Source organism: Pipistrellus kuhlii, unplaced genomic scaffold (genome assembly GCF_014108245.1).
Source record: "Pipistrellus kuhlii isolate mPipKuh1 unplaced genomic scaffold, mPipKuh1.p scaffold_m20_p_11, whole genome shotgun sequence".
Taxonomy (NCBI): Eukaryota; Metazoa; Chordata; class Mammalia; order Chiroptera; family Vespertilionidae; genus Pipistrellus; species Pipistrellus kuhlii.
Window position 1 is genome coordinate 11042989 of NW_023425416.1, and position 26697 is coordinate 11069685.

Here is a 26697-nt window from a genome sequence, read left to right on the forward strand (position 1 = left end):
AAATTATGGTTTAGTAAAATCATACAAATCATTTCTATGCAGAAATTATATAAATAATTAGAAAACTTGTGTATGCTTATGAAACTTCGTTGTAATAATTATAACTGATCAAAAATCCCCCTTTGGACAGTGGGATGTAGATTAAATCCATAGCTCCTATCTTCAGAGCCAGTTGAGAATATGGTGAGATTGTTCAATCAGTAATTATGGTTTTTTGCAACTTTTAATGAGTTTCTGTAGCAAAGTGCATGGGGAGATCATTTTTTAATAATACCCTTGCTTCTGAGTGTGATGAAACTATCAGTCATATCAAACATTAACCTACTACAAACTCTTTTATGCATAAAATAGTGCATTTGATACCAACACTTTAAATGTTGCTATGAACATCATTGTTCCTTTCACCATGAATAACTTTAAGCTTAAATAATAGACAATATTTTCTAGAAAAAATAGTATTTAAAAAGGAGATTATAGTAAAATTATGGTTTAATCAGTAAAATCATACAAATCATTTCTATGCAGAAATTATAGAAATAATTAGAAAACCTGTGTGTGCTTATAAAACTTTGTAAAATGAACATTTGTCTTCAGCATCTAGTATTGCCCCCATTGCAGCAGTCAATTCTTCTACAGTATTAATTGGCTAATCTGATAAATTAATTCATACCATTTCATTAATTATTGGATAGACCCATTTTCTTCCTATATCCACAGCACCATCTTTCTTACCTAACCCAAAAGAGTCACTATGATGGCAGATAGGAAAGGGTAGCTCTCTGGCAAACTTTGAGATATTTTTATGGGGAAATTGACCTTTAAATAACACCACATAAGGATAAGCCTTGGGAAGAAGCAATAGAACTTCATGGGAAAATAAATATTCTGGATATTTTAATGTTACTACTTTATGACTTTCTTTTGCTATAAGCTACTGTACTTTTGACATCCTTCAACATTTATTATGCACGCATGTACTTATTACCAACTACATGAAATTGAAGAGAAATTGATCATGCATTACCTAAGCTCTGACTGGCATAGCTATGTGGTACCCCTGTGCCCTGACAAGGAGCAGATGGCTCGAGTCTGTAGTAGGGCCATGTCATTGCTAACACCTGCCCTGGCCTACTTTTAGTTGGAGCTTGTTAAGTAGGACAGCCATAAAGAGAGACAGAAGCCTCACCATATTATGCAAGCTTTGAAGTTTGCTGTTAGAGGAAATAACAAAGTAAAAACTAAAATACAAAAAAATATGAATAACAAAAATGCCGGGCGATGTTTAAACACGTTCTAGAATTTTCAATGATCTCTTCTTTGTCAGATTGGTTCACTTGAGGTTTTTCTTTTTGTAAATTCTTTTTCTGTAAGATTACTTCTCCCATTTATTAATTATATAAGTCAATGAGAAATTATATTCCAAATTTAAAATGTTTATTTACATACAGTCTTTGAAGAAAAATCAGTTTAGTTGCTTTAGGCTCTCTTACCATTAGTTGCATTATTTTAGAATGTTGTATCCTTAGAGTAACATAATTATACTTAAGAAAAGCATATCCTATCTAATAAAAGAGTGATATGCAAATTGACCGTATCTCCGCTACACATACGAGCCATGCCCACAAGCCAATCAGAAGCAAATATGCAAATAAACCCAACCAAAATGGCTGCAGCCAGAGAGAGCAGGAGGGAGGCTTTGGTTTCTCCAGCAATGAAAGAAGCCAAGCTATCCACCTGACCTTGCTGGCCTAGGCCTCCACTCAATGCCACAAAGTTTCAGTGATAGAAGATAAATAAATTCCAACAAAAATGGTGTTAGCCATGGAGCTGGAGAGAGCAGGAGCCTAGGTTGCCCCTGGCAATGGAGGAAACCAAGTTTTCCGCACACCCTGGCCAGTTCAGGCCTCCATTTAAGGCTACAAAGTTTCAATTGTAGAAGATAAATAAATCCCAGGTACCAGAACCTCCTCTTGGGTTGCCGGGGGGCATGGCTGGCTTGCAAACCACCACCGGCCCCTTGCCCAGGCCCCCCCAAGCCCAAAGGGAGCCCCACCCTGATCTGGGACACCCTTCAGGGCAAACCAGCTGGCCCCTACCCATGCACCAGGCCTCTATCTTATCTAATAAAAGAATAATATGCAGATTGATCATCACTCCAACACATAAGATGGCCACCCCCATGTGGTCAAAGATCCTGCCCCCATGTGGACACAAGATGGCCACCTCAAGATGGGAGGGACCAGGTCTGCAAGGGAGGGCAGTTGTGGGCCATCAGGCCAGCAGGAAAGGGCAGTTGGGAGCTACCAGGTCTGCAAGAGAGGGCAGTTGTGGAGGATCAGACTAGCAGGGGAAGGCAGTTAGGGGTGACCAGGCCAGAAGAGGAGGGAAGTTGGGGGCAACCAGGCCTGCAGCGAAGGGAAGTTGGGGGGGAAGAGACTCAGGCCTGAAGGGGCAGGGACAGTTAGGGGCAAACAGGCTGGCAGGGGAGTGGTTAGGGATGATTAGGCTGGCAGGCAGAAGCAATTATGGGCAATCAGGAAGGCAGGCAGGTGAGCAGTTGGGAGCCAGCAGTCCCGGATTGGAGAGGGTGCAGGCTGGCTGAGGGACACACACACACACCCCCCCCCCCACTGTGCACGAATTTTGTACACCAGGCCTCTAATGTTACGATAATAGATAAATAAGTAATAATTATATCACTTACTATAACTTGTTTATAACTTGTAGTTAAAAGAATTTATTTTCTATTAGACAATTGAGTATTTTTAAAGGGAAAGTAGATGGATTTGGTAGCATATAAATTAGGCAAAATTAAATCATGTTATGATAGAGGGAAAGCATATTTGATAGTAAAGGCTAATTAAAATAAGCTTTAAGTGATACATTGTCTTTGTAATTTAAGTTTCTAAAATAATTAATTCACATTTTGGATCTTCATTACTGTGTGAGCCACAAAAGTATGATTTATTTTTGTATGTGCTCTTATTCTTTACACAGTCATATATACAGATATCCCTGGTACTCAATTAATTTTGAAGTTGTACATCTTACTGGAAAAGCAAAGTATGGAAATACAGTTTGTAGAGAGCTGTAAAATCAAGACTGCCATGTAAAATGAATTATCTCAGGATAGCTAGCAAAACAGAGTGCCTTGCACACTATTGCAGCTTCCAAAAGAAAGAAGCGTGTTTCTGCTATTGTCTCTGTTTTGTATTATTACCATTATTCTCAATATGGCTTCTAAGTATATGCATCTGGTTTGCAACTTGAAATAGTTAGCTTTATAGTAGTATTTTATTGCTCCCCTAATTTAATTTTTGACGTAGAAATGCTGACATTTTCCAAACTCTGGTTGTGTATCACATACTGAAGCAGATATTTGCAAGGACAAGTAATTTGTCTTGTATAACAGTCCAAATTGGAACATTTGAGCCAAAAATTACCCATATTTGGACATGAATTATGTGTCCTGACTACTTATAGTGTTCAGATTAGCTAGGAAGCTTTTAGATCTTCTCTCGATCTGACTTTTGGAGGCCTAAAGGACAAAACTACAAACATCAAAGTAAAAGGATCGTTTTCTTTTTACTGTTGACAGTATTACAGATGCCCTCCATTTTTTCTCCCTTTTCTCCCTTTCATCCAGTCCCTTCCCTTCCCCAGGTCTTTACCACACCATAGTCTGTGTCCATGAATTATGCATATGTGCATATATGTTCTTTGGTTAATATTATCTCTTCTCCTCCACCCCTTTCCCTCTGAGGTCTGTCAATCTGTTCCATGCCTCCATGGACCTATTTTGTTCATGGGTTTATGTTCATTATATTCCACAAATAAGTGATATCATGTGATGTTTTTCTCTGTCTGGCTTATTTCATTTAGCATAATAATTTCCAGGTCCCTCCATGATATTGAAAAGAGTAAGAAATCCTTTTTTTTTTTAATAGCTGCATAGGATTCCATTTTGGAAATGTACCACAGTTTTGTTTTATTTACTCATGTACTGATGTACTTAGGCTGTTTCCAGATCTTAGGTTTGTAAATAATGCTGCTATGAACATAGGGGTGCATACATTCTTTCTGACTGGTGTTTCTGACTTCTTAGGCTATATTCCCAGAAGTGAGATTGCTATGTCACAGCAATTCCATTTTTAATTTTTTGAGGAAACTCTTTTAGTCCTTCCTCTCAGCTTTACTGATATTGTTACTTTAAAGATTTTTTTTTAATAGTTCCTATAAAATCAAGAGGTTGAAGTAGAAATACTTCTTAGGGATGATTTTTAGTTAAGGACATTTAAGATACATTTGAATAGTTAATCTTGCTATTATCAAAGAAGATATTATTTTTTTGTTCTGTTATAACTAATACTTCAGCTATATTTATGCAAATAACTGTGTTCTTTGATTGACAGTGGAAATATATACCTATATCATCTCTATTGTCTGCTAGTCCAATTAAAAGGTGCTGTCAGTTCACACATTTAGTCAAAAATATTGGACAAAAGTGAAAACCCCCGCAGACTCGATCTCAATTACACATTCAAAGCTGCCATCAAAGTGTGTTTGGAATATTGCAGATGTATTTTTTACAGAACTTTCAAGAACATTATATGAGACATTATTCATGGTGGACTGAATTAAAACTTCAATTGAAATATAAATAAATACAGTCATTCATTTTTACAAAGCCTAAAACAGAGTTCCACCCCGACTCGCTCAACATTAGAGTTGTGATACAAAGAGCCTGGGACCCATCTGCTCCAAGTAGATGACCCTCAAGAGTCATTAAAATTATCTTTTTGAAATTGCAGCTCAGCAAGAGCAATCGGTTTTGTGCATCCAGAACTTATCCAAATGCCCATCTGCATGTCCTTTTAAGAAAGTAGTTCAACAGAGGAAGTGCTGGCTCCTTGGGGAAATCATTCTCTCCTCAGCCTGCATATGCTGTGCTACAGTTAATCAGGCAAACTCCATTGATGTCCCTGGCACTGGGGTGGGATTGAATATTTAACAAGCAAATGCTTCTTAGCCCAGAAGACAAACAGTTCAAGAGATTTGGGACTTAAAAAAATATATCAAGTTAAATCAAAAGCATTTTGTATTTGTTCTTCTGAAAAACAAATGAACAGATGATTGGAATGTGAAAATGGCTTGACAATTTCTTTACTACTCTGACAAATTATATGCAATTGTTGTACAGGTTTCAGTAGCTAAATCATAAACCAAAGAGAAAAAAAGTGGTTGTTTTTCAATCAGATCATACATAGTAAGCTGACTTCTTTTGCATATAACAAATGTATGTTATATAAAAAAAATTAATCCAAAAGCATGGTTGAACCCAAATGAGTTACATATGTGAGATCAATAAACATCATCTATACCTATATCATCTGTTTTAGTAAGGCAGCAAAAGCATCTATACTAATAAAAGGGTAATATGCTAATTAGGACAAATGTCTTCCCAACAACCATCCGGGCATCCTTCCAGACAAAGCCACAGCAGCTGCCTGAGGCTCAGGCAAGCCACCCAGGGCCGGCCCGAAGCTCAGTAGTGGCAGCAGCAGTAATGTGTTGGGACAGCACCTTCCTCTTATCAGCTAGGTTGTCTCTGGCAGAGGGAGGCCAGACTGTGGCTTTGGCTAGGGGCCAAGGCTGGGGCGGTTAGGGGTGATCAGGCCAGGATGGGGGCAAGGTAGGGGCAATCAGGCTGTCAAGGGGGGCAAGGTAAGGGTTATCAGGCTGGCAGGGGGCCAGTTAGGGGCAATCAGGCAGGCAGAGGCAATTAGGGGCAATCAGGCAGGCAAAGGAGTTAGGGGTAATTAGGCAGGCAGGCAGGCAGGCAGGCAGGCAAGCAGTTAGGAGCCAGAGGTCCTGGATTGCCAGAGAGATGTCTGTCCTGGGATCAGGCCTAACCTGGACATCCCCTGAGGGGTCCCAGATTAGAGAGGGTACAGCAGGCCAGGCTGCAGGACCACCTTTCCCTGCACATATTTCTTGCATCAGGCCTCTAGTTACTAAAGAAAGAAATAGGATTTACCAGTGCACTGCTTTTAGTAAATACTGCACTATTTTTTATTCTCCATTTATTTCCTCTCTAAAGAAGAAACTGACCCAACTTAAATCAAAATATCAGTCTCATATATCATCTTGCCTTTCTCATTTATCTTAATTCTCCTTTCAGAATCTGGGATAAACCAGATTTAGTGGTTCTGAGGCAGCCAATATAAGCTAGCCTTTTGTATCCTGTCCAGATTCTCCAGTTATTTGTCTTTTCCATATATTTAAAATAGCATGGAAACATATTACTGTGGAAATGCAATACAACCATGATACTGATCACCAGGGAACACAGCTAAATCTGTCCACTTCCTGGCACATCTCCACTTCTTGGCCCATCACATTAGGCAAACTGTGAGATGAATGTCCATGTACATGCTCATGAATATGTCTGTATATAATCACTGCTCACTCCAAGCAAAAAGAAGTATTTTACAACTGAGTAAACTACTGAAAGGAAGAGACCTACCACAGATGGAAGAACTAGGCTTCCTGTCAAATGGATTGACTTTTTAAGTGTTTTTTAAATGATGTAGCAAACATCTGGTTTTTCATGCATTCCGCTAAATTCTCATCATAGTACAATACATCTGAAGCTTTTAAAATTATATTTTCTACTTCTTCCTTATGAAATCAGTACCTTTGTAGGTATCTATCTCTCTATAGACTTTATTTCTCTTGAGGACAGCGTCCATGTTCTTTGAACCTGTGTCTCTTACATAGTACTTAGAAAATGCCTTACACAGAGCAGGAGTCTAAATAAATATTTATTGAACTGTTTATTGCAAAAGCTCTTAATTTCTGCCTAGGTCATATATACAATGGAATCCCAGGATGACTCAAAGGTTTGAGCCAAAGATTCATCATTATACCTTCTTCACTTACCAGCCTATTTTTTAGATCCAGTATGTTTTAAATCCACAGTATATGCTTTTAATTTTTTTAATACGATGGAAATTAATATGTAGAAGGTCTTTTGGTTACAGAAATTTCACTGCCAATTGTTTGTAATAATTACAGGAAATTAGAATTTTAAAAAGTTGGAGGAGGCAGAGCACTATTTAGTAGGCAGACTGAATTTAATAAAACAAAACAAAAACAAATCTGAGTTCCACCCATACTTTCTCAGAACAAAGACTCAGGGATATTGATATTCTTTGTTTACCTTCTCCAAATAAGAGTAATTATTTGTGAATTATTGTTTCTGGTTATAACAATTTTATTCTTTTTTATCCATATGAAACAAAAATTGTAAGAGTCACCACTGGATTCCCTAGTAATTTGGGGCAACAGGCATTGTTTAGGTTTCTGGCACTCTCTGTGTTTGTTTGGTTTGGTTTTTTGTTTGATTTTGCCTGAAGGCAGGGTTCTTCCACCCTGTGAATATCCTCAGTTAGCAGAGTGATTGATGGTAAAGGACAGCTCACCCAGTGACAACAGAGAGGGTTAACCACCGCCTGCAGGACTGTTGTAAGTGCAGAAATAGTCTTCCCTTCGTAAGTGAAAAAGCCCATGGAGGGACACCAACCCACCATCTTTTCTTTCTCTCTGGGACTCTAGAAAATTTGTTTCTCTATCATTTATGAAGAAATACATATATGTATCAGAAGATTAAGCCAGCATAGAGAAGGAAAATGTAGGCCCAGAATGAATACCAAGAAGAAATATCCACGCCCTGACCAGTTTGGCAAAGTGGATAAAGCATTGGCCTGTGGACTCAAGGGTCCCAGGTTCGATTCCTGTCAAGAGCATGTACCTTACTTGCGAGCACATACCCAGTAGGGTATCTGCAGGAGGCAGCTGATAGATGTTTCTCTTATTGATGGTTCTAACTCTTTATCCCTCTCTCTTTCTCTCTGTAAAAAAATCAATAAAATATATTTTAAAAGAAAAATAAATATTCATAAAAGATCCTTAAACATGCCACAATTTTCATTCCTTACTATAGAGAGGCAAGCTATTTCTTACGGGAGGTTCTAAGAGCTGAGTGTACCTTTCTTAAAAGCCCTGTTGTCTGCTAATCTCACCTACTTCCTATAAGAAAGAATTATAACATGGTATGATTAGGGATCTCAGACTCTGTGTAAGCTTTCCAGAGTCACAAAGAATAACATTCTATCTTCTATGGATCCCTCAAGTCGGCCAACCTCCCCATTGTCACCACCATTCCTTAACAGCCACCTCATTGTTTCTGGTTATAACAATTGAATCATCTCCTAATTGTTCTCCCTTTCTACTATCTCCATAGAATATTCTAGACATCCCACAAAAAATATTCACACAAACTCATACCTTTGCCTTCTATTTTGTGCCACTGTGGTGTTCCTCTGCCTCAAATCATTCTGTGACTCTTGGTTGTCTTCAGAAAAAAGTCCTTGGATGGCTGGGATTAAGTTGTGGTCTACCATTATATTCCCAGTGTCTGCAGTGCCTGGAGCAACATCTTAGCCCATGATGAGGAAGAAAGGAAGAGAGGCAGAACAATGATAAATAGATACACAGATAGGTAGATCACTTCCAATGGAAAGGTTTGATAAATTTCTCTCCTGTCCTGTGCCCAACCATTAGCAGGCTCTCTCATCTTTCTTTACACATACATACTTCACTTCTACCAAAAGGGAAATGTCACCTTAGATAGTGATCTGTGTGTTGAGCATGTATGGTGGCGAAACATTCAGGAAGAAACTGAACAATTTAATTAGTCACTCAAATATTTTGTTTACAAATGCCAAACATTGGAAATTGCTGGGGTTTGATTCTTTGTGACTGTTCCTGAAGAAGATACACATTCTCAGATAGCAAGTAATATCTTTAAAATGTACCGTATTTTCTGGCGTATAAGACGATTTTGAAATGAAAAAAGGTCAACCAAAAATAGGGGGTCGTCTTATACACCGAGTATATCCTGAAAAACATCTCGATATGCCACTAAATGAATTTTCCAACTTGATCCCGCACCAATCACTACAAGGCTGCTCGGACTGCCTCTCTAACTCAGCCAAGCCAAGCAGGCTTTTTATGCATGCAAATTATACATGTTCTGTACCCGAAGCTACACTGTGTTCTAATAAAAAGCCTGCTCAGATTGGCCAGAGTCAGAGAGGTGGTCTATTAAAAAAAGAACTGGTGTTGCCTCGGAAGTGGGGGGGTAGTCTTATACAGTGTATATAGGCCTAAACCTATGTTTTAACTGTAAAATTAGGGGGTCGTCTTATACACCGGAAAATACGGTGTCTGTTTTTACTGATACTTTTTGTTCTAAGTTTATCATTTTAACATCCATTTATGTATTATATATTTGAGTAGATAATACAAATTGAAAAAAATCTACCATGGCAAATATCAGCAATGATTACTTTAGTTTCTTCTTTAAATTTACTTTATAGCAAAAAAAAAAAAAAAAAAATCTACCAACAAAAATAGTACTATTGCCGAAACCGGTTTGGCTCAATGGATAGAGCAGGTCCGGGTTTGATTCCGGTCAAGGGCATGTACCTTGGTTGCAGGCACATCCTCAGTGGGGAACATGCAAGAGGCGGCTGATCAATGACTCTCTCTCATCGATGTTTCTAACTCTATCTCTCTCCCTTCCTCTCTGTAAAAAAATCAATAAAATATATATTTTAAAAAAATAGTACTATTTTCTTGTTTCCAATATTTACCTTATGGATATTGATTTTATGTTTAATCCCTCCTTTCTAAAATTTTAAAAATTAAAAATTTTGCTTTTCTATGGGTAATCCCAGAACTGTATATTTGTAAAATCCTAGGTTTCACTTTCATTTTTCCCAATAATTATATTAATGAGGTTTATATTTTGTAGAGGGAAAACACTTTTTGTAATTGAAATTTTCATGTAAGAAAACTATTTCACCAAACATGTTCTATTATCTGCTGCTTTGAACAATAAAACTGTCCTACAATAATACAAGGCAAAAATACTTCAGTAGGCCCACTTGTTTTTAGAGTAGCATTTTCCTGCTTAAATATGCTAATTGCCTTAAGTACTACTCCTTTCTCTTCCCATGGTGTTAGTTTGTCAAGAAATCAAATATAAAATTTTTAGATATTTTAGATAACTTCCTATGAATTATTTATTTAGACATTCTTTGGAATGAATTAATATATTTGATGACTATTTTTTAAATGTTCTCTTGTTACTCAGTGGTTTAAAAAAATGTGCCTTACTCAGATCAGAGGTAGACATAACAGGGCATCTTAGCAAATGATTTGTATCTTTTTACATTGCTGTTTTTAATTGCTCTTTTTTTTTTTTTTTTTTTCCCCAGAAAGACCTATTTTTATTTACTTTTATTTTTTTCAATTATATTTGACATACAATATCATGTTATTTTCAGGTGTATGACCCAGTGATTAGACATTTCTATAACTTTACAAAGTGATCACTCTGATAAATCTAGTACCGATCTGACACTGTACATAGTAATTACAATATTATTGATTATATTCCTATGCCGTACTTTACATCCTTATGACTATTTTCTAACTATCAATTTGTACTTCTTAATCTCTTCCCTTTTTTACCATTGCTCTAACCCCTCTCCCATCTGGAAACCATCAAAATGTCCTCTGTGTATATGAGTTTGTTTCTATTTTGTTTGTTTGTTTTTGTTGCTTTTTAGATTCTACATGTAAGTAAATCGTGTGGTATTTGTCTTTCTCTGTCTGACTTAATTCCCTTAGCATATTATCTCCTAGGTCCATTCATGTCAATGCAAAGGCAAAATTTCATTCTTCCTTGTGGCTGAGTAATATTCCATTGTATGTATGCACCACTTCTTCCTTTCCTTCCATCTATTGATAGACACTTACATTGCTTCCACATCTTGATATTGTAAATAATGTTGCAATGAACTTATGAATGCATGTGTCTTCTTGAATTAGTGTTTTGGGTTTATTCAAATAAATACCCAGAAGTGGAGTTGTTGGATCTTTCTTTGTCTCTTGTTATAGCCTTTGTTTTAAAGTCTATTTTGTCTGGTATAAGTATTGCTACCCCAGCTTTCTTCCCTCCTGCTCCTTTCCCATTTTTATGAAATGTCTTTTTCCATCCTTTTTAATTCTAGTCTCTGTGTGTCTTTTGATTTGAAGTGAGTCTCTTATAAGCAGCATATGCAAGGGTCTTGTTTTGTTATTCAGCCACCCTATGTCTTTTGACTGGATCATTTAATCAACTTACATCTAAAATAACTGTTGATATATAGTTATTGACATTCTATTCATCTTTTTTCTTCTTCTCAAAGAGGAATCTTTGGTATTTTCTGCAGTAGTGGTTTGGTAGTGATGAACTCCTTTAGCTTTTTCTTGTCTGGGAAATCATATTTTTTTATTGTAGAATAAAATAAAATATCTACACTAATAAAAGAGAAACATGCAAATTAACAATCACTCCACTAACCACACCCACCAGCCAATCAGGTGCGAGTATGCAAATTAACCCAACCAAGATGGTGGCTGGCCACAGAGCGAGCAGGAGGCTTGGGTTTCCCTCGCAATGGAGGAAGCCAAACTTCCTGGCCTGCCCTGGCTGGCTCTGTGCTCCGCTGAAGGCTACAAAGTTTCAATTATAGAAGATAAATAAATCTCAGATCTCAGGACCTCCTCTTGGGTCACCGGGAGGTGTCGCCAGCCTGAAAACCACTACAGGCCCCTTGCCCAGGCCACCCCATGTCTCAAGGGAACCCCCACCCTGATCTGGAATACCCTTTATGGCAAACCAGCCATCCCCCACCCATGTACCAGGCCTCTATCCTAACTAATAAAAGAGTAATATGTAGCTGACCATCACTCCAACACACAAGATGGCTGCCCCTATGTGGTCAAAGATCCTGCCCCCATGTGGACACAAGATGGCTGCCACAAGATGGCCAGCAGGGGAGGGCAGTTGGGAGGGACCAGGTCTGCAAGGGAGGGCAGTTGGTGGTGATCAAGCCTGCAGGGGAGGGCACCTAGGGGTGACCAGGCTGACAGAGGAGGGAAGTTGGGGGCAACCAGGCCTGCAGGGAAGGGCAGTTGGGAGGGACCCAGACCTGCAGGGAAGAGCAGTTGGGGTGACCAGACCTGCAGGGGAGGGCAGTTAGGGGCAATCGGGCTGGCAGGGGAGCAGTTAGGCATCAATCAGGCTAGCAGGGGAGTGGTTAGGGGGTGATCAGGCTGGCAGGCAGAAGTGGTTAGGAGCAATCAGGAAGGCAGGCAGGTGAGCAGTTGGGAGCCAGCAGTCCTGGATTGTGAGAGGGATGTCCCAGATTGGAGAGGTTGCAGGCTGGGCTAAGGGACACACACACACAACCACACAAGCACACTCCGTGCGCTAATTTCATGCACCGGGCCTCTAGTATGTATATATTTGGTTTATTCATAGAATATATTAACTTCTTAAGAAATTGTACTCAATAATTTATTTACCACATGTTTCAGCTCGTAATGATTTTCACTTTGTTCCCCCTGTATAGGGTAACTACAGTGTCCAGGATTCTCCTAGTTCAACAACTAGTCCTTCAGGGTTAACTCAGTTAACATTAGAGAGCATGCTGGGAAAGACTGCAAGGTGGACAAGTAAAGAATATCTAAAAAGTTCCTACACAGAAGCAGAAGCATCAGAAAGCCAGAATTTCTTGGTGCAGCAGATAGATAGAAACAATCTTCAACCGAGTTTGGTGCCTGTGCCATCGCTTTCTCCCCCTGGAAGAAGCAGTGAACCCTCTCACAATGCTCCAGATCCTATTATCAAAGCAAAGGACCCACCGGCCCATCAAGTGCCAGCTTCAGTAAACAAAGCCTCCCTGAAGGAAATCTCAGAGGAGAAGCTGAGACTGATTCCTGGCGCAGCAGTAAGTGGTTCCACCCTGGTTTGCATATGCGGGCGCCCACCCTCCTGTGTTCTGTTCCGTTCCACTCTGCGCACATTCTCAGCAGTATCTATTTTTCATCATTTGGGTGATCAGTAATGTAGTTGCTTTCCTATTCAGATGTGTTTTAGCTCAGTAACAGCAGCTGTTAAAGAGTATCGCACATCCCAATGATAATAGAATGCCTCATGTTTTTAATGAGAAAGATAATTATCATAATAGTTATTTTTTTATTTCCCAGTTACTTCTCATTATTTTAGTCATCACTGCTTGCAAATTACAAATGAAGATCTTATTTTTGAGCCAAAGGCTTGCCAGTAAAGTTGACAGATTTTCAATAACAATCTACATTAGGAGCCATAAAAACATCATTATTCTATTCACTTTGCAGCAGTTCCCCAAATAATAAATGGCATGAGTGAAGGTTAACAGTAAAGCAATGTCATTGAATAAATCCCTAGGCTGGTTTGGTGGCTATCTTCATGTCCATCACATTGATTTTTTTCTTCCCGTGTTGTCCTTTCCTTCCTTCAGTTCCCCCGTAGCTGCACTTAGAAACCAGAGACTCTGCAGAAAAGAAGACACTTATATTCCATTTTCTAAACATTAGAGACTGTTTCTATTTGTCACGTCCTAAGTATTCCAAATGTGTTAAAATGTAAAGCTTGGGTTCAATTATATTTTAAGCAATTTAGAGTGGATCAATTATTACCTAGCACAGGTAAAACATATATTCATCATCAGCAACAAAATAGAAATAGCTGCTATTTCTTAAACAAGCCTTTTCCATGAAGCATTCCATTTAATCCTCAGGATGACCCTGAGAGGGAGACTGTTATCATCCCCTTTTTTCAGATGAGGAAGCTGCAGTTTGGAATAGTTACACAGCTTTTTCAAGGACAACAGTTGGTTTGAGAGTCACAACTTGAAGCTAAATTTTCTGTGTCTAGGATTACTGGCTGTGTCCACCATCCTATTCTGCATAAACATGTGCTAAGTCATAAAAGCAATGGTCTCTCTTTAAGAAACATCCAAAAATAAACAAATGAACTTTCCCCTTTTTATTTCTCATGCTTGTGTGCATGTTGTATGTGTGCGTGTAAAAAAAAAATAGTAAATCACTTTAGCCTAATAAAAATGGATTTGTTTTATGGTGATTTCAGATGAAAGTAGTCTATAATATTTTTGCATGTTTTATTTTTGAAAATAGTTCTAAAACAAATGTTCTTGTTCTCTCTGTCATTCTTTCTTTGGTGTGCTAATGATTGGAATGCAGCCAATAAACTAACCTTAGAGATTTGTTCTACAGTGCTGGGCTGCCAGAAACAGAATCAGAGCAGGTCCTGGAGAAGCATTCCACTCCGTTTTCTCCCGAATTTCTTTGCCTCCACCTTCCATTAAGTAGAATCTGCCATTAAGTAGAATCTGTCATCCTATATATCCCAAAGGTTGCTTGTTTCCATTTTTTAAATCTTCCTGTAGAGATAAAAATCAGAGCACCACAATCAGCTTGGGGACTTTGGCATAAACGGACTTTAAGTACCTGGACACTCAGCAAGTCCACTGCCTGAAAAATAGTGCTTTCTGATAATACCAGGGAATAAGTGAAGGGTCAAAGGGGCTGAAGTTTGGAGAGCAGGAACTTGCCCTCCCATTCTCTTCGTTTAAGAAGCTTTTGGGATAAGACAGTTTCCAGAAGTCATTTGCATTATTTGAGGAGAGCCTTCTTACAGCCACGCACTGCAGACTTCACAGCACAAGCCTGACCCGTGTCTGCTCAGCTCAGGAGCCCTCTGAGTTGGTACTAGTCCATTTTCCAGCCACAAACCCTGACAGCAGTGGCTTTAGAGAAGGAGAGGGAGAGGAGCTTTGTCCCTAATGAGGGGATAGAGGCACAAAGGCATTGCTTCCCATTTGTGCAGAGAGCTTTGACCTCAGTGTCAACACTCAGACTAATAAAATTTGATCTCTGACAACCCACAAAATCACTACAATCTACGGCTCAATTTGTGAATGTGATCATTTCAGTTTAATAGGATATAGAAGTATTGAAGGCCTAGCGGTCTGCCTGTTTCAGAGGGAGTTTACAATGAAAGTGGAGCGCTCTTCCAGAGATACCATTCAAAGGCAATTCGAGGTCATAGCGAAGAGGTTCTAATGAGCGACATTCTCTCCACTTGATGTTTGCAGGTGAGAATCTGTGGAAACAAGAGTCCTGTAAAGAGCGTCATGTGTGTATTAGCTCCACAGAAGGATTTCCCCCAGGTCCCAGAAACCCATGTTTTTATGGACTGCTTTACTAAAATTTAATTCTCACAATATAGAATTTAGTCTTTTCTTAGTATATTTACACAGTTGTGCCACCATCACCACTATCTAATTTTAAATCATGTCATCAACCCCAAAAGAAACTTCATACTTATTAACAGTCCCCCTAAACTCCTGGAAACTGCCAGTCTACTTTTTTGTATCTATGAATTTGCCTATTCTGGACATTTCATGTAAGTGGAAGCATGGCCTTTGTGTCTGACTTCTTTCACTTAGCTTAAGTTTTTCAAGTTCATCCATGTGGTGTCAGGTTTTCTTTTTTATGCCTGAATAATAATTCACTATATGGATATGCCATATTAGCTTATTCATTTATTAGTTGGAAGACATTGGTTATTTTCATTTTGGAACTATATTATGAATTCTGCTGCTGTGAACATTCATGTGCAACTTCTTGTGTAGGCATACGGTTTAGTGCTCTTGGTATATACCGAAGGGTAAAATTGCTGGTCTATAGGCACTTTATTTTTAACTTTTGAGAAACTGCCAAACTGTTTTCCAAAATGGTTGTGCCACGTTATATTCCCATCAACAATGGGACAGGGAGGGGTCCAATTTCTCCATATCCTGGACAATACTTCTTACTGTCTGTCTTTTTATTTAAGCCTTCCTGGGGTGTGGTATCACTGTGTTTGGGGCTTGCATTACCCTGATGGTTAAAGATGTTGAGCATCTTTCATGTGCCTATTAGCCATTTATATTATCTCCTTTGGAGAAATGCCTATTCAGATCCTTTGCCTATTTTTAAACTGGATTATTGTCTTTTTATTGTTCAGTTGTAAGAGTTTGGATACAAGTTCCTTGTCAGTTATATGATAAATTTTCTATTCTGTAAGTTGTCTTTTCATTTCTTGATGGTGTCCTTTGAAAAACAACAGTTTTTAATTTTGTTGAAGTTCAGTTTATCTATTTTTTCCCCTTCAGTTGTTTGTGCTTTTAGTGTTATATGTAAAAAAAAATCCTTGCCTGCCGGGACGGGTTTGGCTCAATGGATAGAGCGTTGGCTTGGGAACTGAAGGGTCCCGGGTTCGATTCCTGTCAAGGGCATGTACCTTGGTTGCGGGTATATCCCCAGTAGGGAGTGTGCAAGAGGCAGCTGATCGATGACTCTCTCTCATCGATGTTTCTGACTCTCTATCTCTCTCCCTTCCTCTCTGTACAAAATCAATAAAAATATATTTAAAAAAAAATCCTTGCCTAATCCAAGGTCATGAACATTTTTTTCTGTTATTGTCTAAGAGTTTTATAATTTTACATCTTAAATTTAGTCCTATGATCCATTTTGAGTTAATTTTTATTAGTTAATTATTTTGAAACTTCAACTTCATTGTTTTGCATGTAAGTATTCATTTGTGCCAGCATCATTGGTTGAAAGACTTTTTTTTTTTTTTCTATTGAATTGTCACCCTTTTTGAAAATCAGTTTACTATACATGCCAAAGTTACTTCTGACCTCTCAGTTCTCTTTTTTTTTTTATCTGCTAGAGATCTGGTGCACGGAATCGGTCCCCACTGGGGCCCCTTGGTCTGGCCTGCACCTTTCACAATCTGGTACCCTTTGAGAGATATTGGACTGCCGGTTTCAGCCGCATCCCCACAGGCCATACCGAGGGACCCCACCATTGCATGAATCCATGCACTGAGCCTCTAGTATACATATAAGATCTTTGGTTAATCTCTTCTGCTTTCCCCACTCTTCCCTTCCCTCTGGGATTCATCGGTCTGTACCATGTTTCCCTGCCTGTGCATTGAGCATCTGTCCCCTGGTGGTCAGTGCACATCATAGCTACTGGTCAAACAGTCACTTAGGCTTCTATATATGTATAGATATGACTATCCTCATGCAGTACCACACTGCCTTAATTACTACAGTTTTTGCAGTAGGCTTTGAAATCTGGAAGTATTACTCCTCCAACCTTATTCTTCCTGATTTTGTTTGGCTGAGTCCCTTGCTTCCACAGATTCCATATGAACTTGAGGATCAACTTGTCAATTTCTGTTTTTAAAAAAGGCAGCTGGAATTTGAGGAACATTGCCATCTTAATAGTAAGCCATTTTTTTTATTTATTGGGGTCTTTAATTTCAGCAATTTTTAGTAGTTTTCAGTGTACAAGTCTTACACTTTTGTTAAATTTATTCTTAAGTATTTTATTCTTTTTGATGCTGTTGTAAATGGGGTTGTTTTCTTAATTTTATTTTTGACTTGTTCATTGCTAGCGTGTAGTAATACAATTGTTTTTTCTATTGATTTTCTATCTTGCTTCCTTTCTGAACATTAGTTCTCTCCATGTTTTTGCGAATTCCTTAAGAGTTTCTATATATAAAATGATGTTGTTGCAAATATAGTTCTACTTTCTTTCCCATCTGGATCTTTTTTCTTTTACCTAATTGCCTCCACAAATGGATTTAATTTGAATGGAAAACTTTTCTTTCTTTCAAGATATTTAAGACTTAATACTTTTTGACTAGTGTGGCTCCAGAATTGAATTCTAACACAGGCATGATCAGCTCAGACAGGCTACAAGAATTCTACTGGTATGACTCATAGGTAATGTACTAATGCAGAATGAAAATTTTGAGAGTTATCCTGGGACTAGAAGTCCATCTAATATTAATATTAATGCAGGTGTGAAGTTATCTTGGCTGACTAGCGGTAGTCCCTTTATGTAGAGTGCTGACGGGTTCATGGCAGTTTCTGCCACCTAAGCTGGGCCTGCTAAATAAAGGATCTCCAGGTGGTGGGATACAGATATTCTGGTTCCACTCCTGGGATAAGTAAGAACATCTCCTCTTCCATTAACACCTATCAGGCAGACATTCTCCCAGGTGCTATAGATATTCTGACCAAGACAATAAGGCCCGTCTCCTCAGGGGACTTATCTCTGTTGGGAGTTACAGACAGTAACAACCAAATCCATAAAATGATTGTAAACTATGTAAAAGTGTGGGGGGAAACCAGGATGATGTAATAGAGTGGCAGAGTTGGGCAGAATAGTGGTACTTTAGGTCTCAGGTAACATTTGGGTTTGAGATGTAATTTAAGAAGCCAGTTCTGTAAAGAACCTGGGAACAGTGCTTTAGACATCAGGAACAGTAGGTAGAAAACTCCTGAAATGGCATTTTTGAGGAATAAAGTAGGTCCATGGTAACTGGGATATATTGGCATGGGGAAAGAACAAGAGGATGAGGTCAGAGGTAAACAGAGCCCAGAACACATAAAGTGAGAAAGGTGGCCTTTATTCCGAGTCTTTGGGAGGTTTTAAACAAGCAATGGCATTTCAACTCAAAAAGTCTCCACAGAACAGGAACAAAAGCAAGGAGAGCAGTTGAGGCATCACTCTGATAGTTCAGAGTAGAGATGAAGAGAAGTGGCAGATTACTGGCATATTTGAGAGGTAGGACTGACAGGATTTAAGGAAGAGGAAACGGAAGAATCAAAGATGACATTAGATTTGGAACTTGAGCAACCAGAGGAGTGGATGGTCATGTCATTTATTGGGCTGTGGATCACTGCAGGCAGATCTGAGCATCCACTTAGCCATTTAGGTGCTGCAATTAGGAATTATAAGTGGACATTCCTGAGCTCCGGCAAAGTGCCAGCATGAAGCAACTTTATGATAAAGGAAAATACAAAAAAAAAAAAAAAAAAGAAAAAGAAGAAGAAGAAGAAGAAGGTACGGGACAACTTTCTTTCTAATCCCCTGATATGGAGGGTACTAATAATTTTTAAAGAATGCTTACTGAAATTGACTTGCTAACTACTTGGTAAATTCTTCCTTAAAATGTTTCTTTCATAGTTTAATAGAGTTCATATATATTTTTAATATATTTTATTGATTTTTTTCTTACAGAAGGAAGGGAGAGGGATAGAGAGTTAGAAACATCGATGAGAGAAAATCATCGATCAGCTGCCTCCTGCACACCCCCTACTGGGGATGTGCCCTCAACCAATGTACATGCCCTTGTCCAGAATTGAACCTGGGACCCTTCAGTACGAAGGCCAAAGCTCTATCCACTAAGCCAAATCGGTTAGGGCAAGTTCAGATATTTTTAATAAGAAAGAAGTGCAGCCGAAACCGGTTTGGCCCAATGGATAGAGCATTGACTTGGGGACTGAAAGGTCCTGGGTTCGATTCTGGTCAAGGGCATGTACCTTGGTTGCGGGCACATCCCCAGTAGGGGGCGTGCAAGAGGCAGCTGATCGATGACTCTCTCTCATTGATGTTTCTAACTCTCTCTCTCCCTTCCTCTCTGTACAAAATCAATTAAAAAAAATAAAAAATAAAAAGAAAGAAGTGCAGCTATCTTGGTAATATTGCAACTATGTAGATAGCTGGTAATTCAAATTTTCCACATAAATAATTGCATTCAAACAATTTTGAGTGAATAATTTTTTTAAATATATTTTATTGATTTTTCACAGAGAGGAAGGGAGAGAGATAGAGAGCTAGAAACATCAATGAGAGAGATACATTGACCAGCTGCCTCCTGCACACCCCCTACCGGGAATGTGCCCACAACCAATGTACATGCCTTTGACCGGAATCTAACCTGGGATCTTTCAGTCTGCAGACTGACATTCTACCCACTGAGCCAAACCGGTTTTGGCATTGAGTGAATAATTTTAAGCCTACAAGTGTCATTATGTACATATTTAAACAAACAAACAAAAAAATGTATATATAGGCTTTATGGCTCCAGAAAAAGTTTGAGCTTATGGAAAAATAGTTATTTTCATAATGAAAAAATAAGCTACCAATTACAAATCCAGCTATTCTCTGTAAGGGAAAAAATAAAAATCTGACTTTTTATAGGTAAAAAATTATAAAATGATTCATATATAACTTTTGAGTTTAATGTTCACATTTTCATGTTTAAAAATCAAAACTGAACTATAGGAGGACACTTTTAAAGATATCTTAGGCCATGGAATAATATTTTCCCCTTAATCATCAAGCACTTCATTTTGTGGTTTGTTTGTTAATTTATCTTGATTGTTTAAAGTATTACAGATGTTCCTGGTGTTATTGGTGTTTTTACCCATGGGCCCCCTCCACCCCGCACCCAGGCTTCCACCACACTATATGCATTTAAGTTCCCTGGTTCCTCTCTTCCCACCCACACCTGCCTTCCATCTGAGATTGGACAGTCTGTCCCATGCTTCTATGTCTCTGGATGTATTTTGTTCATCAGATTCCACATAGGAGTGAGATCATGTGATACTTATCTTTCTCGGACTGGCTTATTTCGCTTAGCATAATACTCTCCAGGTCAAGCAATTTACTTTGGATAATGAAGAAGGATGAATTTCATTGCTGTCTTGAGGAACTTGAGCCCAGTAGTGGAGCAGGACATATTTATCATCATATTTTCAAAAAGTAATAAAAGTTTACTCCTCTATGCAATTGGTGTTCTACAAAGTTTGAGAAAAGTGAATTTGTAAGTTATTTCAGAATTTTTAAAGCATTGTTCCATTTAGTATATAAAGTTCTGTGTTTTCTAGGGTATATAATACTCTGTTCAAAGGAAAGCCATCTGTCTTCCTTTGAATTTGCCACTCAAGTATGCCTTTGTAGCTGTCATTCCAACAATACTCCATTGTTTGAAGAATTCATAAATGTCTTTCTGACCCCTGACTTTCTTTAGCTACAACAATACTGCATTGTTGCAAAACACCTGCTTTGGGTCCAGTTGCCCTGTGTATTACTCACCTGCTCATTGCCCTGGCCCAACGGTGCATGTTTACTTAGGGGTGACTGTCCCTCTTTCAGCAGCTTCCACCCCAAGTGCTCACTGACCTCATGCTGCTCTGGGCCACCTGGGGTGCAGCTTTCCCCTCAGGGCCTTCCCCAAATAGGATTCTATGTCAAGTGTATCTACATTTTCATTCTTTAAAACCAAGAAGTCAAGAGCAGTGGACTTCCTCGTTTAGAGAAGCAGCTCATATCAGACAGACCTGGATTAGAGTCCTGGTTTACTTTTTTGTACTTAAGTGACCTTGGACATATTTCTTAACCTCTTTGAGCCTCAGTTACCTTATCTATAGACTTGAAGAAAATGATACTTATTCTGTAGGATTGTTGTATTAAATGGCATAGTACATGTAGAACACTTAGCCCATAATCCAAAAGGATATTTTCTTCTATTTGAGTAGTTAGAAGTGTAATCAGTTTACCTGGTGTGCTGACATAAATGAAACCTTTTCAAATTTAGTAAAATTCCATGAACTAGTTTGGGGCACTGTTCAGTAACTGATAACTATGTGTGCTTCCTCTATTTATAAATTAATTGAATGCTAACATCAGAGTGAATTAATGGGTCACTTCTGCCAGATTACACATTGGTATTTTCTCAGAGGTACCCTGAAGAGAGAAAAGTATTCAGAAGCTGGATATGATGTCTATTCAGTCATTCCACAGAGACCACCCTCAGTGTGCCAACCATGTTCCCAGAGCTCAGCTGTAGATGAGTAGCTTTAGGATTGATAGAGTGAGTTGAACTTGGGCAGGACTAGTAGCATTTCATAAACCATATTAACCATGGTTGGAATGTTTTGTTTATTAAATTGGACACGCCTACCAATTAATTGCCTTTGGAAAAGAGTCTGATATTTGAAGTTTTCTCAAAACTGCACTCCTTTTCTCTGAAAAACAAGATAATTATCTCAGTTTCATCTGTCATTGTACTGCTGGGCATATTGCTGAAGCTATAGAATTTGGTAATCAAATAACAATTGTGCTACTAATTAAGAATTGGCATTAAGCATAGAAATTTCTCAGGTGGAACTTGTTCCTAGCTTTCTGCCTTCTTTTTAAATATTTTCAATCCAAACTCCTACTGATGCTATCGAGTGTTTGTTTTTTCCTTTCACTTTCTTTGTACCTAATGTCTAATTTAGTTGTTGACTAAGGCAAAGTGATCTAGAGTAGAAGTATGTTAAAATAATTTAAGGTGGAATTATGGTCCAAAATTTGGGCACTGATAGAGAATTACAGATGTCATCCAAACATTTTGATGTCTTCATTTCTGAGCACTAGATATGCAAGCAATTTCAAGTTCTCAAAAGTTTCAGGAATTATAGATAGAGAGAATTGACAAAATTTAAGAGACTATCAGAAGTACGGATCAATGAAAATGCATTGGTTATTTAGCCAACACACTGTTAACATTTCACCGTCTGTTCTCCAGTGTTCTGATGAATCCTACTAATCAAGTGTTTATTGAAGAAATCCATTGTCTTTGATGTCTTGCTTTTCCTAATTTTAAATAGCAGCAAGTCAGACTTACAGTTTTCCCATTTTAAGTAACAGACACTAGACTGAGTATTTCCTAAACACATTGAGATCAAAGTCTTTGGTTAAGAATCTTGGTGGTTGCCGGGACCGGTTTGGCTCAGTGGATAGAGCGTCGGCCTGTGGACTGAAAGGTCCCGGGGTTCGATTCCGGGCAAGGACATGTACCTTGGTTGCGGGCACATCCCCAGTAGGGGGTGTGCAAGAGGGAGCTGATCGATGGTTCTCTCTCATCGATGTTTCTAACACTCTATCCCTCTCTCTTCCTCTCTGTGAAAAATCAATAAAAAATATATTTAAAAAAAAAAAAAGAATCTTGGTGGTGGTTAAGGATCTGGGGTACTTGCCATATGCTAGAGCCTCTACAAAGTGCCCCTCACTTTGTCTGCAGTCTCTATTTCCCCCCCACACACACATACACACACATGAGGCCTTACTCATTCCTTTCTAACAGATAGGGAAGCAGAGAGGCCTTAGCTTGTTCACATCTAGTAAGTGACTGAAGAGTGTCATCCAACCCCGAATTAAATTCTATGTTCCTGTGACAACATCACTTCTCTTGCCATGTGCAGCTCTGCAGTATTTCAGTGTGCAGAAGCCATGCACAGGTGTTAGTCTGTCATCACTGTATCACAAGCAGGCTTTTACATTCGCAAACAGTTCAAACCCAATCTTATCGCCTTTCCAATCAAGAGTGTCAGTTGGCTTACCTCTGCTATTTTCATTTCTATGAGAAGTCTCAGAAATTGTTTTCCTCCAGGTTCTTTAAATAATAGTTTAATCTATCATTTATTGAATGGCTACTATGCTTGTCTATGCACAAGGCTACAGTCGCCTTGTAGAAGGGATATCCTTGGATGTAATATAAAACCGGTTCCCTTTTATTTTACTAGCTTCCTTCCACTCTAGCTTATTGTGAAAATCATGGAGTACCTTGAACTCAGAAAATAGGTGCTGAGAAATTACTAATTGTTTATCAACTCTTTTAGGTTAATAAGAGTTCAGCTTAATTTGTCAGAGAATCCTTCCTGAAATTAGCTTTCTGACTACCAAGGCAAACTGTATGGAAGTATATTTATTCATTTTTAGGTCACATATTAAAAGGATAGTCTGTATAAATATAATAAATCAATACAAAGATCTTTTTTAAAAAATTCTTCTCCCCCCCGTTCCCCAAAAAAGAAGAGAGATCCACATATATGAGATAAAAAGGACTCTCTTTGCAAGGAATTTTGCCACTGTTGGGTTTAATTACCCAAGAATTCTCTACCTGAGACATTCTTAAGAGAGTAGTGTGTGAGAGTGAAGTACAGGCTGAGTCAGGGATTGTGAAGTGTCTCCAGGTCTCAAGCTGAAATGTTTGTGAGACACATTTCAGAGGTAGCAGTGAAGTTGGGTAAGCCTGCCCTGTGTATGCCATTGACATAAAGTTGGTTCTTTCTAACAGTCTGACTCCTGATTTATTCTGTGTAAATTCCATCCCTTAAGTTTAGCAAAATTTTCCAAGTTGTGCCGTGGCTTGGTCTTTGAGTTTTGATTTATCGCTCTGCCTGTTAAAACACATGCTGCAAGCTGCCATACATTGTGAATGAGCAATGTCCTCAAGTATGTGTCACTGATAGCTCATGTCGTGGCTTCTGTTGTCAGTGGGCTATGTCCCCAATGAATCAGAACAAACGCTGTGTGGGGTGTATAGCTCAGGAATTTAGAACAAGTCTTCATGGAGCGCTAGCTGGCAAAGAGATGCCCTGGATCACTAATTTACTATCAGCCATTACTTAAAATATCAGCATAGAAATTAAACAGTGTCAGTAAATAGCAATCGAGAGGACATTAATCTTCAAATTAAATGCAAATTAAAGTTTAAAATTCGCTTCGGAAAATGGACTTCTACTTTTCTTGCTGTCATTTGGGAGTTCAAAAAACTTCCAAAATTTTCTAATTACAGCATCATATTTATTAACAATAAATGCAAATTTGAACTACCAATGGTACTGACACCCCAGCCACATGTTTTCTCACTGAGACAGCCCCGAGTAAGTGCCAATGATAAACAACTAATCACTTTTCAGGAAAGTCTTAGACTTTTGTGCTTTCGTTGGTCCTGAAGAAGAAAACACATACTTTGAAGAAGTTTCACAAATTGAACAAGTCCTAGTGACCATCCCCCAGATCAGGAAAGAGAACAATACCAGCACGCCAGAAGCCTAATTGAGCTCCCTCCCTGTCTTCACCCCCTTCTGTCACTGTTCCCTCACAGCCTGCCCCTGTCTCCCAAGACTAGCTTCACAATGTATACTCTCTTGTGTCTGGTTTCTCTCACTTGGCATCTTGTTTGTGAGATTCGGTATATCACTCATTTTATTGCTTATTGTGTTTTACTGTGCGGATTCTCACACCATCCATTCTACTATTTATAGCATTTGCAGTTTCCATTTGGGAACTGGTATCTTAGATTCTTCATAAGACTTGGGCAGCAAAGTGGAAGCCATTTGGTCTTATAAGATTTTGATTAAATCTCTTTCATGAAGCCTTCACTGATTTTATAAGTGAACTCTCTTTTCTGAATGGCAGACTCTCTGACTATTTCCCTTTTCTCACATTGCCTTTTGTATTCTACTCTAACACCCACCATCCCTTAGAGTCTTGCTGTAACTTAAAAGAATTCACATAGTCAGCGATTGCTTATAGACCTTTTACTAAGAGTTGTTAGATGATGTTCCTTATGCGTGGGTGTCAGGCACTGTCACGGTGCAAACCTGATGTAGGAGAGGTTGAGATTTTACAGGCTCCAGAATGAGAATAGTGACCCAGTTTTCTCCCAATTCTATTACACTCCCATCCTTGTGGGATAGAATGAGGTTCTTCATCTGATCTATTAACCATGGCTGTGCCTCATTTCGGCTCTATGCCACCATTGGAAACTTAGCCTTGTGTCTCCCACAGTTCCTATCTGAGACTCACAAAACTCTGTAGGTCGATGTTTGATTAATTAAGCTAGTCGAGAGATCAAAGGGCCTCTAGTTGAAAGGTTATTTTTGTTTGTTGTATTTTATGATTTTGCTGGAGTTATTTTCCTTTTAACTATTATCAGTGTTCTGTTTGATTATTAATACTATACTTCAGATATATATCTTTATTTTATGCACATTTCTTGATAGCTTGTCCTAGTAGATTGGAAGGCCTGCGAGAGAAGGGGCCACATCTTCCTTGCGTTTGCATCTTCACTGTCTTAGGCTCCTACTAATGTCTTTAGAAACAAAAGGCTTGAATGGCTTCATGATGGAAGGGCTTGCGTGGAATCTGAACACAGCTGATTTATATAGCCCTGTGCCTATTACCTTGTTCCTAAAACATCTGATTGATAAAGTTTCCCCTCTTTCTTACAAGGATATTTTGAGATGAAATTGTATTATACATAGCATTTTGAGACTTTCAGAGATAGAATTTCATAAAGCACTTTGCCTCTCAGCAGTTGCATAGTTTAGTTAGATGACATCTTGTGGCTGAAGTACACTTTAATGCGAAGACTTTCTTGCGCTTCTTTCTTTAAAAAGTGAATAATTTAGCCTTTCTGGTGATTTAGATATGGTTTAAGAGATTGCAAATCAAGAATGTATCAGGGGACTAAGTTAATTACCTGTCTCTGCCACCAGTTGCTCTACTCATGAACCTGGAGAAAGTCACTTCTTTGGCTCAGCTCAATTTTGGCTGCCCCTTCCAAGGTGTTGTCAGAATACATTATTACTGTATGACATAAAGTCATAGAAATACAGAGTTCTAAGAAAACTGAGCACCAACAGTTCCTGGCACATAACAGGGTCTCAGTAAGTATTTATGGAATAAATTAATGGATTAACATGTCAAGCCATTTTCACCATGCCAGATTACTGCAGTATTGCAGCCAGCTATTATTTCCCCAGCCCCTGCTTCATCTCTGTGGGTGGTACAGAGAGTTCACTCCCTATGAAGGCTGCCCATTCCATTTGTCAATAAATTGAATTACTCTCAAATGCCACTGTTGACTTCTGGGAGACTCTGAATCTCCTGAGCACTTAGTCCGGCTGTGCTGCTTCTTAGACATGTCGCTGTTGTAGTGTTGATCAGAGTACATTTCCTTTCTAGACTTGAGGTTCATGAGGACAGATGTGT

The 26697-nt window shown here is 38.7% G+C and overlaps 1 protein-coding gene across 5 annotated transcripts in view; it reads left to right on the plus strand.

The window, feature by feature from the left end:
• Window positions 1-26697, plus strand: part of CFAP20DC (CFAP20 domain containing) — a 207228-nt gene that overhangs the window by 123724 nt on the left and 56807 nt on the right. For 4 of the 5 annotated variants that reach the window (XM_036430673.2, XM_036430677.2, XM_036430676.2 and 1 more), the window contains one exon: window positions 12531-12908. The exons of the other annotated variant lie outside the window; for it this stretch is intronic. In XM_036430673.2, the coding sequence (XP_036286566.1) occupies window positions 12531-12908 (378 nt within the window). The remainder of the gene's footprint in view (window positions 1-12530; window positions 12909-26697) is intronic. 5 annotated transcript variants of the gene reach the window in all.